This window comes from Aedes aegypti, chromosome 1 (genome assembly GCF_002204515.2).
Source record: "Aedes aegypti strain LVP_AGWG chromosome 1, AaegL5.0 Primary Assembly, whole genome shotgun sequence".
NCBI classification, from domain to species: Eukaryota; Metazoa; Arthropoda; class Insecta; order Diptera; family Culicidae; genus Aedes; species Aedes aegypti.
This window is the reverse complement of record NC_035107.1, coordinates 23,103,643-23,123,308: the sequence shown is the minus strand read 5'-3', so window position 1 is coordinate 23,123,308 and position 19,666 is coordinate 23,103,643. Positions and strand designations below refer to the sequence as shown.

Sequence of the window (19,666 nt, the reverse complement as noted above, 5' to 3'; positions counted from 1 at the left end):
ATGATCACTCCCTCGATATTCAGATTCTGCGGACCAGAGGAAGCGGTTCGTGATGGCAGCTGACACAAGTGAGACGTCAATCGCGGATTCGACTTGTCCGCGGAAGAAAGTACCAGAGCCATCATTAAGGATTGTTAAATCGCACTGGCTGGCAATGCTGACGATAATTGAACCACGTGCATTATTGGAGCGGCTACCCCATGCCCGATGATAGCTGTTCAAGTCACCCAGTATCATCTTTGGCTCCGGAATTTGATTGAAGGCGCTTATAAGTCGACTTTCCAAATCGGGTATCTTTCCGTTAGGCAAGTAAAGAGATACTACAGAGATGGGGATTGGCCATGACAGACGAATAGCAGTTATCGGCAGGTCCGAGTTCACATCAATCAGCTCAGCCGAGAGATCGGTAGATACTCCGATGGCTACCGAATGATACAGGTTGGCAGCAATTTTGGTGTACCATAGATATTTTTTTCCCAATGTATTGTTCATCATAGTAGGTGTTGTTCGGTGGATTTCTTGGAGCGCAATTATCGCGGGTTGCCGATCGCGTACCAACATTTCGAGATCCGGGAGATTACGAAAAAATCCGTTTATATTCCACTGTGTGGCAAAAATGGCCCGGCCACCGTATGATGTGCTGTTAGAAGTTGCACTAACGGTAGATTCCTGACTGATGCTGCCGTTAATTCGTGTTGTGTTGGTATTGTGGGCCGAACAAGATAGAGCTCTACCAGTGGAAGGTGGTAGCGAACCACCCGCCAAAGGTAGAGATATCCCGACGGCCGGTAAAAGCAAGTTTGAAGAGTTGGTGGTTGTAGTCCGTTTGGCAGGGTGGGGCTTACCGCCTGGGTTTTGAGGCCCAGGGTGCCCAGAGAGGTTTCTCGCATTTCGGTACGGGGAAGCAGCTGTACCAGGTACAATGATGGCCGATTCTCCGTAACGAGTTTTATGTAGATTGTCGTAAAGATCAGAGTTACAAACCTCCGGTCCTAGAGGGGGGAAGAGGTCGGTTGTCGTCGATGCGGAATGTCCTGTCGATCGGCGATGCACAGGCTTGTTACAGGTTTTAGTACGACTTTTCCTATTTGTTTTCTGGCTTTCCTGGTCGTGCTTTGGGGGGATCGATTGCGAACCACCCTTTGAGGAGAAGGTGTGACTTTTTAGCCTTGCTCGGGGAACAAAAACAGGAGCATAAGGTGACAATCCGGTTTGCTTGCATCCCTCGTCGTCCAAAGGGGAACAGGTTTTGGTACCTTTGTGCGTCCCTCTTCCAGCATGATCAGGATGACAAGGGGGTTCCGCCAGACCCGGTACGACCATAGCTTCCGCCCTGGCGGGGCCTTGCCTGTCCCGACCATAGTCTGGGCATGGTGGGGAACGGGTTGTAGAGCCCTTGTGCGTCCCACTAACAGAAAGGTCACTTGAGCGTCGGGGGTTGTCCGCCAGTTCCGGTTGGGGTGTAGCTTCCGCACTGACGGGGCCCCGGCTACTCGAGGCCTCCTGTGATGATTTGTGTTTTGGTGTGTTTGATGGTAGTGATTGGGGTGATTGTAATGTTTGCTCAGTCGACTTCCTGCTATCTTGATCGTTGTTGGGTGGTTCGTTAGGTGTGAACGTGAATGAGATGAGAATAACAGTATTATACTGCAGGTCGTACTGGAAGGACTGAGCGTATCGCGAAGTTAATTTTTATTAGTTGCTTTTGCCTTGCGGACTTTGCTATGTCGCTTGGCATTCGGTGAGCTTGTTGACGAGTTGTTACTTGCTTCGGATTCTTCGTGGTTCCGTTTTCCAGAATTCGACGGATGCGTGCTGGACGAGTCCATCGTACACACTGAGTGCCCGGAGATGATGGATTCCATACTGCCGTCTGTCGAATTACCGTCGTTGTTCAGCTTTTTCTTGTTTTTCGTATCTTTCGCGATCTTCTTTGGGTTGGTTCCAGTATCCTTATGAGTCCCAATGGCGTTGACCCACTTGGCAACCTTTTTATTCGCGATTGGGTCGGTAAAAGAGGCGGTGGGCGGTATTTCAGCGGAGGAGTCCGACAGAGCGTTCCTCTGTTGTTCTGGGGTTTCGCAGATAATTTCAACGCAGGATTCTGCTTCTGGGGTTTGCCTGGCCATAAGATCCAAAATGAACTGATCTTTTTTTCGCAAGTCTTGCTGTAGCTTTTCGATGGTAGAAGTCAGTTCAGAAACTTGTCGAATTAGATCTTCTATCGTACCGTGTTCACGAACTGCCTGCATGCGATCGTGGACGCCGCGGTTTTGCGGTGAAAGCTCCATTTCCGCGATTCTCGCATCTTTCGCCTTCGCATCAGTTCGTAATTGTTCGACTACTGCTTTGAGATCTTCGATTTCGCTGTCCTTGCTGGCATTCACGACACCTGTGTAGGTGCTGTTGCTCCTACTCGCTCCCATTCGGGCCTCGTATTCCCGTGTTGCTTGGGAATACGATATACCCCTATCAACACGGATGTGTTGAATTGCCACTTCTTTGAGGTAAACTGGACATTTCCGGCTGGAAACGCTATGGTCACTTGTTTTACACAATTTACAATAAGCAGCTTCGGTACACGGTATGCGCTCAGACATGCTGCTGGTAGGTGTTGACAGACTTTCATCTTGCTCCATCGATCTTATATTGGATTGTTCATTCAGCTTCTGATTCTCCTCCTCATGAACCTTGCTGCATCGTCCACAGACCCGGGTGGGATGGGTGCAACGCTTACCCGTGTGCCCATACTCCCAGCAACGGTAACACAACATCGGTGTTGGGTAGAAGTTACGCGTTTTGCAGCGCGTCCATCCAAAATCGATATGCGGGGGTATAACGGTTCCACTAAGGGTGAGAACGATTGTTGGTGTGTTTTCACTAGTGCCATCCGGTTTGCGACGCTTAATCCGACGAATGTCCTTAACGCCTTGTGCAGCAAGCTGTTGCTTGAGGTACTCGTCATCCAGTTTCGTACAGTCAGCATTTGAAACCACGCATTTCGTCTGGTTGAGCTGCGGGTGTTCAGTGATACTGATAGCCGTTCCGTCATTCAGTTTGTTCATTTTCAGCAACCGGTTGAATTGTGTCTGGCTGCGAACTTTCAGAACATAGGAGAGTCCTTGTTGTTCTTTGTATGCACCATCAATCTGTCCACCAATGCATTTTTCAACGGACAATCGTAACAAGAAAGGATCTTGCGGTATTTGTCCAGATACAGCCTGCATTTTCAGGTATTGTAGCTGTCCAGCTGTGCCATCATTGTCCATGTAATGTGGGAGACGAGCGCCAGTATAGTCGCCGTTGATGTAGTTCGATGGGCCACCTCCTCTACCTCCAGGGCCCCCTGGGTCCCCTAAGAGGAGTGGGTAGCCGTTCGCCAGCGACATGCCGGCGAGACGGTTGGGAAACTCCTAACAATCAACACCGCACTCAGATATTACACCACTGTACACTTGTTTCTTTTCGAACAAAAACTTGAATGATTTTTTCACTTCGATCGCTTTGCTATTTTTGATCGGGTTGTCTTTATCTCTATTATTTCACACGCGGCGCGCTTTGGTGGTGTGTCACAACAAATTGTCTGCTGCTGGCATATACAGGCAGCTACAATGTCTTTTTTCACACCTCACAGACAGTGTTTTTAGTGTTTTCCAACTCACACCGTTAGATTCGAAGATAAGCTATATGAATCACCAACTATTGATGATTATCTTTGGATATTTCGACCGTTCGGACTGTTGGAAATCGCAACACGATATGTGCACTTGATCACGCGGTAATAGCCCGAGTAAAAACTCATCCTAAAGAAATACTGGAATAAAATTAAGTAGGATTCTAGGTGGAATATCTGGAAGTCGAGATTGACGCTTGGAGTAATCTCAGGCGGATTTTTTTTTAAATAATCTTTGGTGGGGTTTTGTGAAGGAATCCTAGAAGGAATAACTAGTTGAAATTCTTGAGAAATGATCAAATTATGGAAGACTTCCTAGTAGAGTTCCTTGAAGAATATCTGAAAGAAATTCAGGAGTAACGTTTGTAGTATTCTAAAGAGGATTTTTTTAAAGGAATCGCGAGTGGGATTCCTGAAGGTAATCAAGTCGGAATAAATAGATAATAAAACTCTAAAAGAAATGCTGGAAGACTTTCTGAAGAAATACCAGGAGGAATAACTGAAGATATCCCTTGAAGAATACTCGAAGACGTACCGGGAGGAATCACAGGAGAAACTCTTAAATGAATTTCATGAGGATTTATCAGAGGAATTCCTAGCAGGCATTGCAGAATTCGTTCTCATTTGATGAGCGATGATAAAATCCACTTTTCTCGCTTGTTTACCATTGGGGGTAGGTGTTTTATTCTACTGGTACGATAAACAATCCCCGAACATCCTATAGTAATAGTGTCCCCCAGGTTTGGAGCTTGTTTAGAGGGGTTTTATCATGCACTGCTATTCCCCCGATCTAATCAGAGATGTAGCAGTAGGGCAAATGTACCATTAGTGGTGCACCTAAGCGAAAACTGCTAAAACATGGTGATAAAATCAAAAATTATATGATTTTAGCGTATCAATCGCTAGATCTCAAATCCTTCTATCATTCAAATGTATAAAAATCACGATTCATTTGAAATTTCCCTGCAAAAAGCCTTGCACCAACAATAGGAACACTGTTCCTTTAGTGGAGGTATGTTTTAAGAATGGTTTCTTTAGTGGCGCAAACCATTGATTTCTTATGGGACCCTCCACTATGGGTACTGATGCACCACTATAGGTGCAAAGGAGCAAACAATTTAAGCAAAATAATTGTTTAAAATAGGTTTATGGTTAAATTTCATGAATATTTTTTGATAACTTGTATCATTTTCACATCGTACATCATAGAAAAATATCACATAGCCATAAAAAAGTGCGAAACATGTCAAAACACACTACCTCCACTATTGGAGCTACCTCCACTAAGGGAGCGTTTGCCCTATACAATAAACAGGCTCTCAATGCAAATCATGATTGTTACAGAGAGCGATAGGTGAGAGATTCTCTAAATTTTCTCAGGATTCAATCCCTGATTCCAAGACGAATTGCGAGAGTAATCCCTGGTGAAAGGCCTGTGGGAATCTCAAGCAGAATACCTGTAGACATCTCTGGGGAATTTTAGGAAGAATCGCATGAGAAATTCCTAGAAGTATTGCTGGAGGAACTGTTTTAATTTGGTTTCATTAAAAGCACGCACAACTTTCCTTGTGTCAGTTCAGTTGCATTTTAAAGTCAATCATGTTTTTTATCAAAAAGACTTAAGTTTCATCTATGTATTACTGAAATTCCAGTTTACCACGTATGCAGGGCTGGCAGCAGTTCTAGTTTTAGAGACCTGTAGGTGAATTCCGGTGAACAATTTCTTCGAAGAGAAGAAATTTTCTTCCGTTACTCACCAGCATTCGCCTACTGGTCACTATTTCAACCCTTAAAAGGCGTGGACGACTTTTTGGCACTCTTCTGCTTATATCTTTTAACTCAATTGATCAATTCTCAAAATTTTAACAGTTTTGTGTAGGAGACTAGTTGTACCTGTAAATGTACCCACATATATTTGGATACCGGCGGCCAAACCGGATATACGGCCGGAAATGTCATGTATATCTCCTATTTCACCAGTGATTTTTGATAAATTTTCTATATATTTTGAATGTATTTATGTTAAAGTACATGAATATAGCATGGATCAAGTCTTGCAAGCTCATGTGGAACTTTTTTGCCTTGGAGCAGGAGCGAAGTACCCATCGGTTTAGGCATCCTACAGTTCAAATTATGCTCGTTTTGGAATTCTTTAAACATTCTCGTTCAAATTCGAGGATTCTCTTCAGAAACTTCTATGTACTATAATCAAGAATCCTCTCAGGATCATCATCAGAATCTTTGTAGGGTTGGCATTAGAAATCTTCCCAGGATTATTTTCAAATTTCTCATCAGAATCCTCTCACGATTCTCATCAGAATCTTTTCAGGATTTCATCAGCCGAATTCTCATTAGAATCGTTTCAGGATTCTCATCAGAATCCTACCAGCAAAGACAAAATAAATACCTCCAAAATTTTATAGCACAAAAAATAATAGAGCAAAATCTACAATGAGCCTCTGTACGTGCCATAAATTCTTTTGTTCTTTTGACTTTTACTGTGCGCCGTGTGTTGGTGCTGTCTCGCTCTCGCTCACGGGCAACTTGAAAACAGAGCGCACAGTAAAAGTCAAACGTTTTATACCATGCAGATGCTCATGCCGTGAAAAGTGTACTGCAATCTGTCAAACTTGCACGGCAAAGCGGATCTATCCAAACCTGAGTTGTTTCAACTCAAAACCATAGTTGAGTCCAATAACCCAACTTTGGCTAAATTTCCAAGGCCACTATTAGGTAATTTGCCTTTGAAGCCATAAGAAAAATTTACTTAAATTTGGTTCGATTCAACGCAAAATTGAGTTCATTCAACCCAAGCTTGAGAATAATGCATTTACCCAAATTTGGCTTATTGGGCCAAACTACCCCCATAAGGTAGGTGCACCTCTCTATTTTTGACAACATTGGTGGGGAAGAGAGAGAATACCGAGAGATTTTGGGTTGAAAGAATAATCGATATACCGTAAAACGGGGTAACTTTGATAATGCGGGTAACTTTGATAGTGCGAGACCTACAACATATTAAACGAAATAACAAAGTTTCTTTTAATCAGTTAAGCAAAACGAATGCAAAAGTAAAGAGTATTAGTATGACACTTCATGTCGAAGTTGTTTTCGTTGGAATCAAGTGCATTTGAGGATTTATATGCAAATATTAAAAAATTATAAGATTTTAGCGTTTTTGCAACGTTTACAAACAATATGTTCTACGATCACTATTTGATGAAGTCATGATGAGTTCGTCACTTTTCCTTGACAGTCTAGTTATAGTAGAACATGAATTCGATCTCAAATCTCTTAGCGAATACCATTTGTACAAACTGGGACCATTTTTGTAATCTAAGTCACAAATTTCCATATAACTTTAAACACCTAGAGGTAAGCAACGCCCTACAAATGTTCCGTGATTCATTTAATTTTGTTCGATTTCTACTCCATTATCAAAGTTACCCCAAAACAGAAAACCGAGTTTCGATTATATGAAAAATAATATATCCATTCAGAATAAATCTTTTGGCAATCTATCAAGTGCAATCGATAGCTAGGATGTCAGTACTTGTTTTAAAAATATAAATTGTAATTTTTTGAAACAGAATGCATAAATATTGAAGTTTTCTTCGAAAAAACTATCAAAGTTACCCCGTTTTACGGTACTTAATTTTGGGTAAAGTCAACTCAAAAATTAGGTAAACTGTTTTTTTTTTGCAGTACCAAAGAACCAATTGCAGTACCAGAAGTGGTACCCATTTCGAATCCGACTACTACGTCTCTATTCGTCTCTGCTACCAGTATACTTATGAGAATTCTCCCAGATACTCGCCAGCACCAATTCATGTTTCTCATAGGAATTTCTATAGGACTTCCTTCCAAATTTTTCTTTAGAAAACTTCCATCAGAATCCTTCCAGATTTTTTTTATCCAATTGGTTACCTGTATTTAAAATGACCAGAAAGTCTCTAAGACTTCCGCTCTCCTGTATCTGAACATGTCAAATGGACAAGTGATTATGATTGTTCAAAAATGTTACACATGAGCTCGCACTTGATACATACTATATCTATATACTTTAACATAAATACATACTAAATACTTATATTAACATTTAATTAAGAATCATTGTTGGAATAGGAGGTGTACACTACATTTGCAATAAAGTCGTCCACGCCTTTCAAGGATCTCTAAAAATTCTCTATATTCAAAGGAAGCACTGTGCCTGGGACACTGGGACATTTGCGATAACTTCAAAGTGTGTGATTAAAATAATGTAAGTTTTTTTACTGCACAAATTTCAAGTTATTTCCTAGTGACGGTAGAAATTTAAGATCAATCGGAACTATAAGAGTCAAGATCCAAGTTTCTAAACTTCTTCTTCTCCTTCTTGGCATTAACGTCCTCGCTGAGACAGAGCCTGCTTCTCAGCTTAGTGTTCTTATGAGCACTTCCACAGTTATTAACTGAGAGCTTTCTTTGCCTAAACTGCCATTTCCGCATTCGTATATCGTGTGGCAGGTACGATGATACTCTATGCTCAGGGAAGTCAAGGAAATTTTCATTACGAAAAGATCCTGGACCGACCGGGAATCGAACCCAGACACCTTCAGCATGGCTTTGCTTTTTAGCCGCGGACTGTAACCACTCGGCTAAGGAAGGCCTTCCGAACTTGTACGCCATTTCGTATGAAAAACGGCAAAATAATCTTTTTTTTTCGCCAGTCACTGTATCTAAGGTTTCCAAAATGGTCGCGATTTTTCTTCTCGTCTTCGAGAAAAAACATCAGAATTCCTTCTAGTGATTTCTCCGGAGATTTCTTCTGGAATACTTAGAGGATCTCCTCTAGTGACCCATCTGGAAATTTCTCTAGAAGTTCCTCCATCAGCAACTAAGGGAGTTCTTCCAAGAAAATCCATAAAGATTTACTCCAGAATGTTTGAAGAAATTAGTTCATGATTTTTCCACACTATTTTTTTCAGTTACTCTTCAATTTTATATGAACTTCTTTGACAACATATCCACGGTCACTTCCAAGAAGTGCTCCAAAAATCCTCCAGGGATTATTTAAGGAAATCTATTAAGCACTTGAAGCAGTTGATTAAATAAGTTTCTACAGAAGTTTCATCAGAGGTTATTTTAGATTTCTTCTAAAAATACAAACTGGATTTTTTCATTATTCTCGCCAATCATTTTAGTAAACTTTTTATTCCTAGAAGACTTTACATTACTAAAACTGTCTAGTCGAAATGGTTTTGAATAATTTGTCATTTAAGTGATTACTCCTGTCTTTTACGTAAGATTAGAGTCTTAAGTGTCAATTGTCGTCAAGTCTTAACAAAATAAGGCTGTTTAGTAATAGTTCTAGTTAATTTCGTTTTTTGTTGTTAAAAGTATTTATTGGTAATTACGTTCATATATCCTTAAAGAAAAAAGTCACTTTCCTTGTCTGTTCAACAATTTATCGGAACTAGCAAGTGTACCCTAATGATCGATCTCAGCGTCCTACTTTCCATAGTCATTATTATAGTGAATATTTAAGAGTAAAGTGACCTTAGGCTTCTATTGCAGTCTCCTACAAGATTCACTTTTCGGTGGCAAATGCAATGCTTCACAACGCCTACTTTCTACTTGTAAATTTTGCAAAAATGAAGCTGGAATTAGATTGTTTATACCTGGGAGGGAGAAACCGATACGAAATTTATGTACATCAAGGTGAGCCGAGATTCTGCTGTCACGAACTGTCACTGTGAGCCCAGATCTAAAACAATGGACAAACATGATAAAAGCGCGTAATCGATTATCAAATGTGACAAAAAATCGATTAAAGCTAGTCATGTTTATTCAAAAGTAATGTCACAATAGCACCTTTTATTCTGATTGAATATAAAGTATTCAAATACGCATCATTTTACTTTTTGCAATAAAAACGAAAATGAAATGCGTAGAAAACTTAAGCCCTTTTTCCATGTTTGTCCAGAACGATCAAAGGAACACAATAAAAGAAAACTAGCGATTTTCATCAAGTCTGCCTTGATTGTCGTTGGCAAGCTGGAGTTTTCTTGCAGTTCGAAATAACTTTGTGTCATATTTCGTGTGTAGTATCGGTGCCTCCCTCCCAGGTTTATACCATTGTTACAAAAGAGGTATTCCTAGTTATGGTAATGTTAAAAACATAATAAAATAAGATTGTCGCCACTTATTTCTACTCAGTGAATCAACTAGTAATTTTCCTCAGAGTAATATTCCCTACGTCGTATATGATAACGATGTATATAGCTAGCTAATAGTAAGAGTGGCTACGGATAATTCTGGTTAGCAAAAGGCAAACTGATCGTCGCGAATAGTATTAATGTCAACTTCGAATAGATTTATTTCTTTGAAATTTGCATCAACGATATCAACGACGCAGAACGTCCGTTGGATCACATCCGAGATATTAGTGCGTCTATGTCATATAAATTATGACGCGGCTTTAAGCAAAAATGCCAAAATGTAATACCACCACTACAGGTTATGCCTTTGGTGTCCATCTAATGGGCTAGTGAATTGTGCCCTCCCATCGCGGCAAGGTCGCATATATGCGTTATAACCAAGGGGAGGGATTCCTAAAAGACTTTCTGATTAAATTCACTGAAGATTTCTTCAGGGAATTTCACTAAATAGTTCCTGAAAATCCTGATTTAAATCTAAAGAAATTTTCAACCGCAATTTTGAATGAAATCCTAACAACTCACTGGAGGCATCTCTGGTTGAAGAAGCTCTAAACGTGAATATTGCAGTAAGATCTAGTGAAATTCATGAGAGAATCCTGGAGGACTTAGGACCTTCTCAAAAAATCTCTGAAAGAATCTTTGGAGAATTTCCTGATGGAATCTCAGAGAAAATTTATGTGTTTATTCTTAGAAAAGTACAAGTAGAGTTCTTGAGAGAAGTTTAAGAAATTCTTGAAGGAAACTATGGGCAAATCCTTGAATTAATTTTTAATGAAATTTCTAGAAACAATCACGGAAAACAAATAAAGTAATACGATCAGTAATACTTGTCGTACTGTCTCAACAAAGTTTGAGGAATATTCTCAGAGAAAATAGTAAGATTCCATGAGAAATCAAACTCATTATGTCCGAAATCCTGTTAGGTTACGTGTTTGGTCTCTTTTTTTTCGAGCAATAGGTCTCAAAAGTTCGTATTTTTATGGCACTTAATGGCTACTAGCCTTGAGTGTGAAAAAATAGAGCAGATGTTTTGGTAGATACTAAAAGACGCGAAATTCTACAATGACTTTCGAATACATCGGTATAAGAATGAGACTGTTTTGACGGATCATTAAAAGATGGAATCAGCACTACTATGAACACCTGAGAACTGTGTGGCGTTACCAGTAACTAGTACTGATTAGACGATGATCTTATGTATGTTCCTTAAAAATCTCTGTTTTGTATAAACAATAGTCTACAAGTGAGGTCTGGCCTAAGATTCGCAAAAAATGTTATAAGGGTCATGCTTACCTGATGTCCAGCGTCAGATTCGCCCCCATCGACGGAATCGTCGACAGGTTGTTGTGCGAAATGTCCAACGATTTCAGATTCCGCAGCTCTTTCAGTGCCCTCGGCTCGATCTCGCTGATATTGTTGTTCGAGATGTTGAAGCAAACCGGCGACGAAAACCGCGTAAACGAGGTGCTAATCTTCTGGATCGACCCGTCGGTAAACGACACGGACAGGAGCGTCTTGATGTACCGATTGGACACGTTCAGCACCAGCTCCCGCACGGTGACGTTCCGCATGTGGATGTACCGCCAGGACGTTCCTTCCGATCCACCACCGTTGGAGGCGCATGCGATCGCCTTGTTGATGTCGGTCACGTTGCAACAGTACATAGCTCCGGGGATCAGTGGATCCGGACTGCATTCGCACTCGCTGGTCCGGTTGTGACACAGTTCCGGGGCGGCATTGTAGCAGCCGAGTTCGTTGGTGGGCGGAATCAGCGTCGTCGTGGTCGTTGGGACGGTCGTCGTTGAAGTGCTGGATGTCGTGGTGGTGGAAGTGGTCGCTTCCGTGGTTGTTGTGGACGTGGACGGGGTCGTTGATGGCTCGGTAGTTGTGGTCGTGGACGTTGTCGTCGTCGTACTTGGCACGGTGGTGGAAGTACTGCTGGTGACGATTGGATCTTGATTACCGGACGTATCTAGTTCTGCGGCAGGGACGGCGGCGTGTGGCGTCGTTGCAACGGTTTCTGTTGTAAGCGAATTCGACCCAGGGTGATCGGCCACTATTCGACAGTTTATGGCGGTAATCGCCAGAACGACCATCACTACGTGTTTCAGGTGTACAAACATCTGTTCGGAGAAGAAAGGAAGAAACGTAACAAAAATCCATAAATTTACATCAATTTGCAGTCTAACGATACCTAATATAGAGAGATAGTATCATTGTATCATACACCGTCATCCTAGAATAGCTATCGCTGCTCCGTGAACCATGTTTGCAAAACGGACAGTAATTTGCCTATTATCGTCTGTCGCGCGCGATGGCTTTTGTGTGCAGCGGCCGGTGTTTACCGATGTTTGCACAACAATTTAGCGAACCGATATTTGCAACCGCTCTGAATTAGTTTTCGTTTTCGGGTGGGCTCGTCTCAATAATGCTATTTGGGTGGAGTCATGCTTTCTTTTCTTACAAAAATCTAACAATCACGGTATAATCAGGGTGGCCAGTGAAAATTCAATTTCAAATTCCCGGCTTTCTCCCGGTATTTAAAAAATATTCCCGGCTTTTTTTTTTCAATCGACTTCAAACTCGTGTTTAAGTTTTTTTTAGTCATATTGCAAAACATTCCTATTAGGGGTAGATCGAAATCAGTTTTTTGCTGCGCATTTAAATTCTCTGGGCTTATACTGATTCTGCTAAATTAAAAAAAAAAATAAAATTTAAAAGTTTAGTTTTAAAAATTAATTTATCAATTGTTCAACATTTCGTTCCATGCTTATTAAATCTAGAAGATTTTCTCAGGGCAATTATTTATGATAAAATATAACAGTTAAAATTCTGGAATGAATTAGAAAGTTTATACTATTTTTACCATTCTAGAAAAAGAAACGAATGGCAAATCTTTGATGGATGTGATGGGTTAAAATTAATTAAATATATTCGGTAAGATATTTTTTTTAAATTCCCGAAACAGGCGTTGCTATATCTATATTCATATATCGAATTCAAACAATATATGAAAAATTGGGAAAGCGTTTCCATAAGATGTTTCCGATAAATAATTGAAATAATGTTTTCTAAGGATGCCAACAACTTATAATTAGCAATAAAAAAAGTGTTGAGGGTAAGATCAAATTAATTAAATTTACAACTTTCTATAAAACTTAGCATAGAAAGTTGTAAATGCAATTAATTTGATCTTAGCGGATTGAAAGCTTGCTTAGAGAAATGCAATTGATAAAATCCAAACATTGTAGTTCGTAAAATGAATTGCTTCATAAAACTCTACGCAAAAACGCACTTCACTTCTCGCAAGGAATTTCTTCATTAAAAGTTTTTAATTTTCTGGATAATTATTTATTGGATTAGAGCAAGTGGTAACATTTGTATTAAGAATTGGATTCCATAAACTATCCCCTGACTTTATTGGCTAAATTGGGATTTGATTCCAGAAGCTCTAGTTAAAATCCACAAACAATATGAAGGTTGTGCTGGTTGAAACATTACTTGGTATACAATATTTTCCCGGTGTTAATCTAAATGCCCGTATATTTCCCGGTTTTCTCCCGGTGATTTGGAATTCTCGGCTTTTTCCCGGTTTTCCCGATTCCCCGGTGCGCTGGTCACCCTGGGTATAGGCTTGTTTGGACATTTAATGCTGCAGTAAATTGCGCCAAATATAGGTCCCTAATTAGTGACATGAAATTGAAAGGTATAGGGTTACCATCCGTCCTGATTTAGCAGGACATGTCCTGATTTTGAGATTGTTTTGAGATGTCCTGATTTATTTTTCATATTTCATGATTTGTCCTGCTTTTTAGTGCCGAGCATCATGGAATCAAATAGAATTCGGAAAAAAAACTATTGCAAACTCAGCGGAGATAATATTAATAGAAACCATAGCTACTGTATTTGATTAAGGTTAAAAGATTTTTAGTGAAACCATGATTTGAGAAATTCTAGTGACATTTTCTGGCATCATTAATAAATCTACGCAAAAGTTTTAGGCGGAGTTTCATAAGTTTTTTAGATTCTGTTAAACATTCTTGATTATTTTCTGACATTCTTAGTGATTTCCTCGTAAGATATTTGATCAGACACTTTCTCTAATAATCAACGGTAAATAATTGGTGAAATTATTACAGGTTTGCTTTGGATACTCAAATTAATATTTCTAAACCCTCGATAAATTCTCTAAGGTGCATTCCTGGTGAGAAAAATGCTTGATGAAATTTCAAGCAACAGTTTGGCAGTTTAAGATATTTGGCGAATTTCGATTCTCAAATATCAATTGAGCATAACGAGTTTTTGGTAGTGGCCTTCCGCCGAGTGGTTAGAGTCCGTGTCATGCTGAAGGTGTCTGGGTTCGATTCCCGGTCGGTCCAGGATCTCTTCGTAATGGAAGTTTCCTTGACTTCCCTGGGCATATCATCCTACCTCCCTATGATATACGAATGCAAAAATGGCGAAAATTGGCAAAGAAAGCTCTCAGTTAATAACTGTGGAAGTGCTCATAAGAACACTAAGCTGAGAAGCAAGCTCTGTCCCAGTGAGGATGTGATGTCAAGAAGAAGAGAAGCGTCGATATGCTCATTATCAAAGGTTACTAGACTAGATTTTACTTCTTTTTTTCTATAGAGATTTATTCAATGATTTCGCCCCTCGAGTATTTCTCTAGAAATTATTTCAGAGATTCCTTAAGGAATTCTCTTACAACAACATGACAATGATACGCAAAGCCCAGTATCAATCCTTGGAAAAATAACTTGAAGAAAAGAGCCAGGGATCTCTTATTATTCTGTCAAGTACTGCAGAACACTGCAACAGCATTTGTTCAACAAGCTCAATGCAGTGAAGTTAAAGCCAGTGAATAAATTCTTAACCAACACGCAGCAACAAAGACTTTAATTTCTCCTATTCTTGCAATCAATTTTTTTCCGAAACAGCAGTTTATCACAACTTGAACAAAATATGACAATGATCGCTCACCGCGTACGTAACGTATTTCTAGGCTTTGCATTGCGATTTTCGATACTTGATTCGGTCAGAATTCAACAGATCGCTGGATTATTCAATTGAAAAACTTTTGGAGAAATGAAAGAAAATCTGGAAGGATTTAATAATAAAAATTCTTAAAACATAGAGGGGAATAGGAATTCTCGAGAGGAATTTAGAATGATGGCAAATGACTGCAAGTTATCCGAAAATGTAGCTTTTGATTGGCAGAATTTTCCTATAAACGTTTAAGTGTTCATACTGCCCCATAGGAGTGTCCACTTTGCCCCGTTAGCTTTATGGTGACTACCAGATATAAGCTATTTAAAAATCTTGTTTTGAAATCAAAATAAGCTTATTATAATCATGCAGCAATGTTCACCAAATGCTCTTGTCTTCTAAAAAGCATACTTAGTGTTAGTATAATATTTATGTCTTGTCAGTCAAAATAAAGAAATTCCTTAGAATTTCCATACTCCATACTTTTTTTCTCTGTGGTTTTTAGTTAAGAGAGAAAAAAAATCGAAGGACTTGCTGGAAACTATATAAACTATATAGGAGACTGAGGAGGAACTCATTGAACAATCTAAAGAGCAATTCCTCGAAGAGTTCCTGAAGAATGTTCTAAAGCAATCCATGACATCCATGTTGGATTCCCGGCGAAGTTTGCTTTGGTCAGTGAAATAATTGAAGTGTGTATCTCTGAAAAAAAAAATCCTTTGTAATTACTAGAAAAATCGCCGCAGGGAATCCTGTTGAACATTTTTTTTCATAGGAATTTTGAGCTATTTGCGAAGACATTTATCGTGCACCAAAACTATCTTTTGAAGGTGCAAGGTTTGAAATTCCTGACGGGTAGGCTGGGCACAGTGAGCACTCTGCATCTCAGTGCTGTGAACATTCGACATTTTGTGCGACGTTCGTTTCGTTGCCATGGTTAGCAGTCACAGCACGAGCTGTAGATTGAACGTCGACAAACACATAAAAGTATCAATTGAATGTCGTCTTACACGTTGACTTTTGCATAAATAATAAGTTTTGAATAGAATTCAGAATCAGATCATAAACAACATGAATAGTTTGATCTTGCCTGTTATGTCGAATGTAACACACATACAGTGAAAGCAGTACAGAAACAAACAAAGCCGTAATGTTTCCTAGCGAAGCTATCGCGGTCAGTGGCATTCAATTGACATTTTTCTTTTCGACATTCGTTTGATCGCTCGTGTTGTGCATGTTTAAGGGAAGCGCTGCCGAATATCAGCAAAAACGTGTCGACTATCGTGATTGCTTACAACACTGGGCTGGGCACAGTGAGCACCCTGCATTCTTCTTCTTCTTATTGGCATTAACCCTCTAATACCCAATTTTTTTTATTTTCGATCTAAATATCATTTTTAGTTATCTAAGATCGTTCTAAACACGTTTTGGGCAATGATTTATTTTTATTCGCAAATCTATGGATTTCGGTTTTTGATTTTTATAATTTTTATTTTTGAACATCCCTACCCTTAATCATTTTTTATTGAAGCCTCTTCTGGTTACTGATTTTTGGCAATAATAAAAATTAAAATTTTTACGCTAATTTTAAAAAAATTGAATTTTTAATATTTTTTTGGAAATATTTTTATTTTCCGTGTATTTAACGGAAAAAAACAGGTTTAAAATTATTTGAATACCACCAAGCTCTTCTTTTGTAATAGGTTGTTCGTAGAAAAATATAAAAGGTACGATTTTTTATATCACACGTTAAATGAACCCCGGGTATTTGTAAGTTATACAAGAATACAATATTTCAAACCATTTTCAAAAATACAAAAAAGTTTCAAAAGTCATTAAAAACTTTTCTTATATGCGTGTTATGAGTCAAGGTTTTAGCCAAAAATAAAATCATTTTGATTTCCGAGCTACGAAAAAATACACAAAATTCCAAAGTGTACCCCGTCTAAAGGCGGGGTTGGGTATTAGAGGGTTAACGTCCTCACTGGGACAGAGCCGGCTTTTCAGAGTAGTCAGGGCAGACAATCGTCACCTTCAAATGGAAAAAGTCGGCGACGAAACTAAAAGAAGCATCGTCATCGTCACTCAAGTAGCGTCGGATGACGATTTGCCGCAGAGATCCGGCGCAGAGGCTCGGCATCATGACGAACAAATACGATTCCTTCGTTACGGGCGAATCTTCGTTCGGGAGCACTGAGCCGACTAAAAATATGAATCGTGCTTCGACAGATTGAGAGCATTTTTTGAAAAAATAAAACAAAAAGAAAATAACAAAACACGACTGGAATCGAACAAACGATCTCCGAATCGTCAACACCACGCGCTTACCAACCAAGCTAATTTAGAATCATGAGGGAAGCGGGTTCATTTGCCAATACAAGCAATTATGTGATGGCATTCGTTGGTTGGTGCGAAGCAAGCGAATATACAGTAAACGTCTTCTTCTTGTGAGTAAGGGTAGCAAGCGGGATGAAGAAAAATTTGCTCGTTGACGATTTTGGATTGAAGTTAGTCGTGCATTCTTTCATCGATGAAGAGACGACGACCTGCCAGAGTTATTATACTGGATGACGATGTCTTTTTTTATTTCGTCATCGCACTGTGACGAATCTGACGATTGCCTGCCCTGAGAGTAGTGTTCTTATGAGCACTTCCACAGTTATTAACTGAGAACTTTCTTTGCCAATGTTGCCATTTTCGCATTCGTATATCATCGCAGGTACGATGATACTCTATGCCCAGGGAAGTCAAGGAAATTTCCTTTACGAAAAGATCCTGAACCGACCGGGAATCGAACCCAGACACCTTCAGCATGGCTTTGCTTTTTAGCCGCAAACTCTAACCACTCGGCTAAGGAAGGTCCCACGAGCACCCTGCATTCTCATCGTAAACCTTTTTTTTTCTCGAAGTAGAAATGTCTTCTATTCAAAATTTTTTAGGATGATAATGCAGGGTGCTCGTAAATTTCCCATCATAAAATTTCAATTGTAGACGGTTCAGTACATACAATTCATGGCAAAATTTTGAATAGAAGACATTTCTACTTCGAGAAAAAAAAAGTGTTAGATGGCCATATTAGAGCTCAATACTATAAAGTTAGCCCTTTTAAAATAGTTTTCTCGAAGACCTAACAACCGATAATAAATTTTCATCCAGTATAATGCAGATCGAAAGAAAAAAGATCCACTGATACATTTCGCTAATCCATGATCAATCAAATTTGGTCTCTAGTAACAATGGTTGACTAACTAACATTCCTTACCCAACATTCCCAATGACCGTAAGGACGTGGCCGGCGCCGTTATTGACTTTAAATATTTGAGTTCTCGATTTGTGCACAATAAGGAATGGTAAGCTAATCCCAAGCCGCATTTATTAAATCTCTGTGCAACTTCGATTGCTCTGGTCAATCACGGAGTAGCAACTACGAATTGTACGGTCATTTATGCTCATGCTCATAGTGACCAAGCAACAACTTTCAAGCTTCCTTATTTATCAGAAACGACGAATTTACCACTTTTTGAAACTCGGGTTTCAATCGGGTTTTTCTAACCATTTTTTCGAGTTTGAAAAATGAGAAACTCGACCATCTCTACTAAACAGATAGGGGTTCTTTTAGAAGACGAAGAAGATTTACCATTCAAAGAAGCGTCTTAACGCAACTCTGTGTATATAGACTCTTGTATGATGGTACTTTAATAATATACAGGGTGCGCCATCTTTTATGTCGGTATGTGAAAAATTAATGACTTTGTGAAAAATCAAACAATTCCTTGAGATATTTTTTTTTGGAACTTTGTAATTTATTTGGACTATTTCATGAAAACAACTTCAATCAAATGGCTGGATTTCTTGATCATACCGAAATGAGCTCCTTTTGCTGCATTTTTCATTTTTTTTGAGTGTTTTGGAGGAATTTTGCGATGTCTTCGCCTCTAGTGTCTACCTTGAGCACTTCAAACGTCCATGATATTCTTGCATATGCTTCATAAAATCAAATCAGAGGAAGTCAAATCAGGATCCCCGCATTCAAATCAACTATTTTGTACTGTTTGGAAAAAATGGCACAATGATTTTTTTTGCGTGAACGTCGGCCCAAAGAGTTACTATTTGGTGATGAAATGTCGTTTCATGAATCTCGAATAGATTTTCTGTTCCTCAAATGTGGCATTTTTGCTTATTTATGCCGCCTGGTGATGGTGAAACTGCGCCCACCCTTCATCAACGATGTACGGTACCGACGCCCGCCTCGGTACAATCTAGCGCGACTGAAACAACCGGATGTCGCAAATGCGTATGCGCAGCATCTTGAGACAGCGTTGCCGGATGAAGGCGAGCTCGATAGGGCCCCTCTTGAGGACTGCTGGAGGACAGTCAAAGCAGCCATTAACGACGCTGCTGAAAGCATTGTCGGATATGTGGAACGGAGCTCAAGAAACGATTGATTCGACGAAGAGTGCCAAGAGGTTTTAGAGGAGAAGAATGCAGCGCGGGCTGCAATGCTGCAGCATAGTACGCGACAAAACGTGGAACGATACAGACTGAAGCGGAAACAACAAACCCGCCTATTCCGGGGCAAAAAGCGCCACTTGGAAGACGTGGAATGCCAAGAGATGGAGTTGCTGTACCGTTCTCAAGAAACACGGAAGTTTTATCAGAAGCTCAACACATCCCGCAAAGGCTTCGTGCCGCGAGCTGAAATGTGCCGGAATAAGGATGAGAACGTATTGATGGACGGACGCGAAGTGATCGAAAGATGGAAGCAGCACTGCGATGAACACCTGAATGGCGCAGAGAACACAGG

At 39.8% G+C, this 19,666-nt stretch overlaps 1 protein-coding gene across 2 annotated transcripts in view; it reads right to left on the bottom strand.

The window, feature by feature from the left end:
* LOC5574750 (protein halfway) overlaps positions 1 to 19,666 on the bottom strand; it is a 29,052-nt gene that overhangs the window by 6,764 nt on the left and 2,622 nt on the right. For both annotated transcript variants that reach the window (XM_021839143.1, XM_021839142.1), the window contains one exon: positions 11,167 to 11,996. In XM_021839143.1, the coding sequence (XP_021694835.1) occupies positions 11,167 to 11,996 (830 nt within the window). The remainder of the gene's footprint in view (positions 1 to 11,166; positions 11,997 to 19,666) is intronic.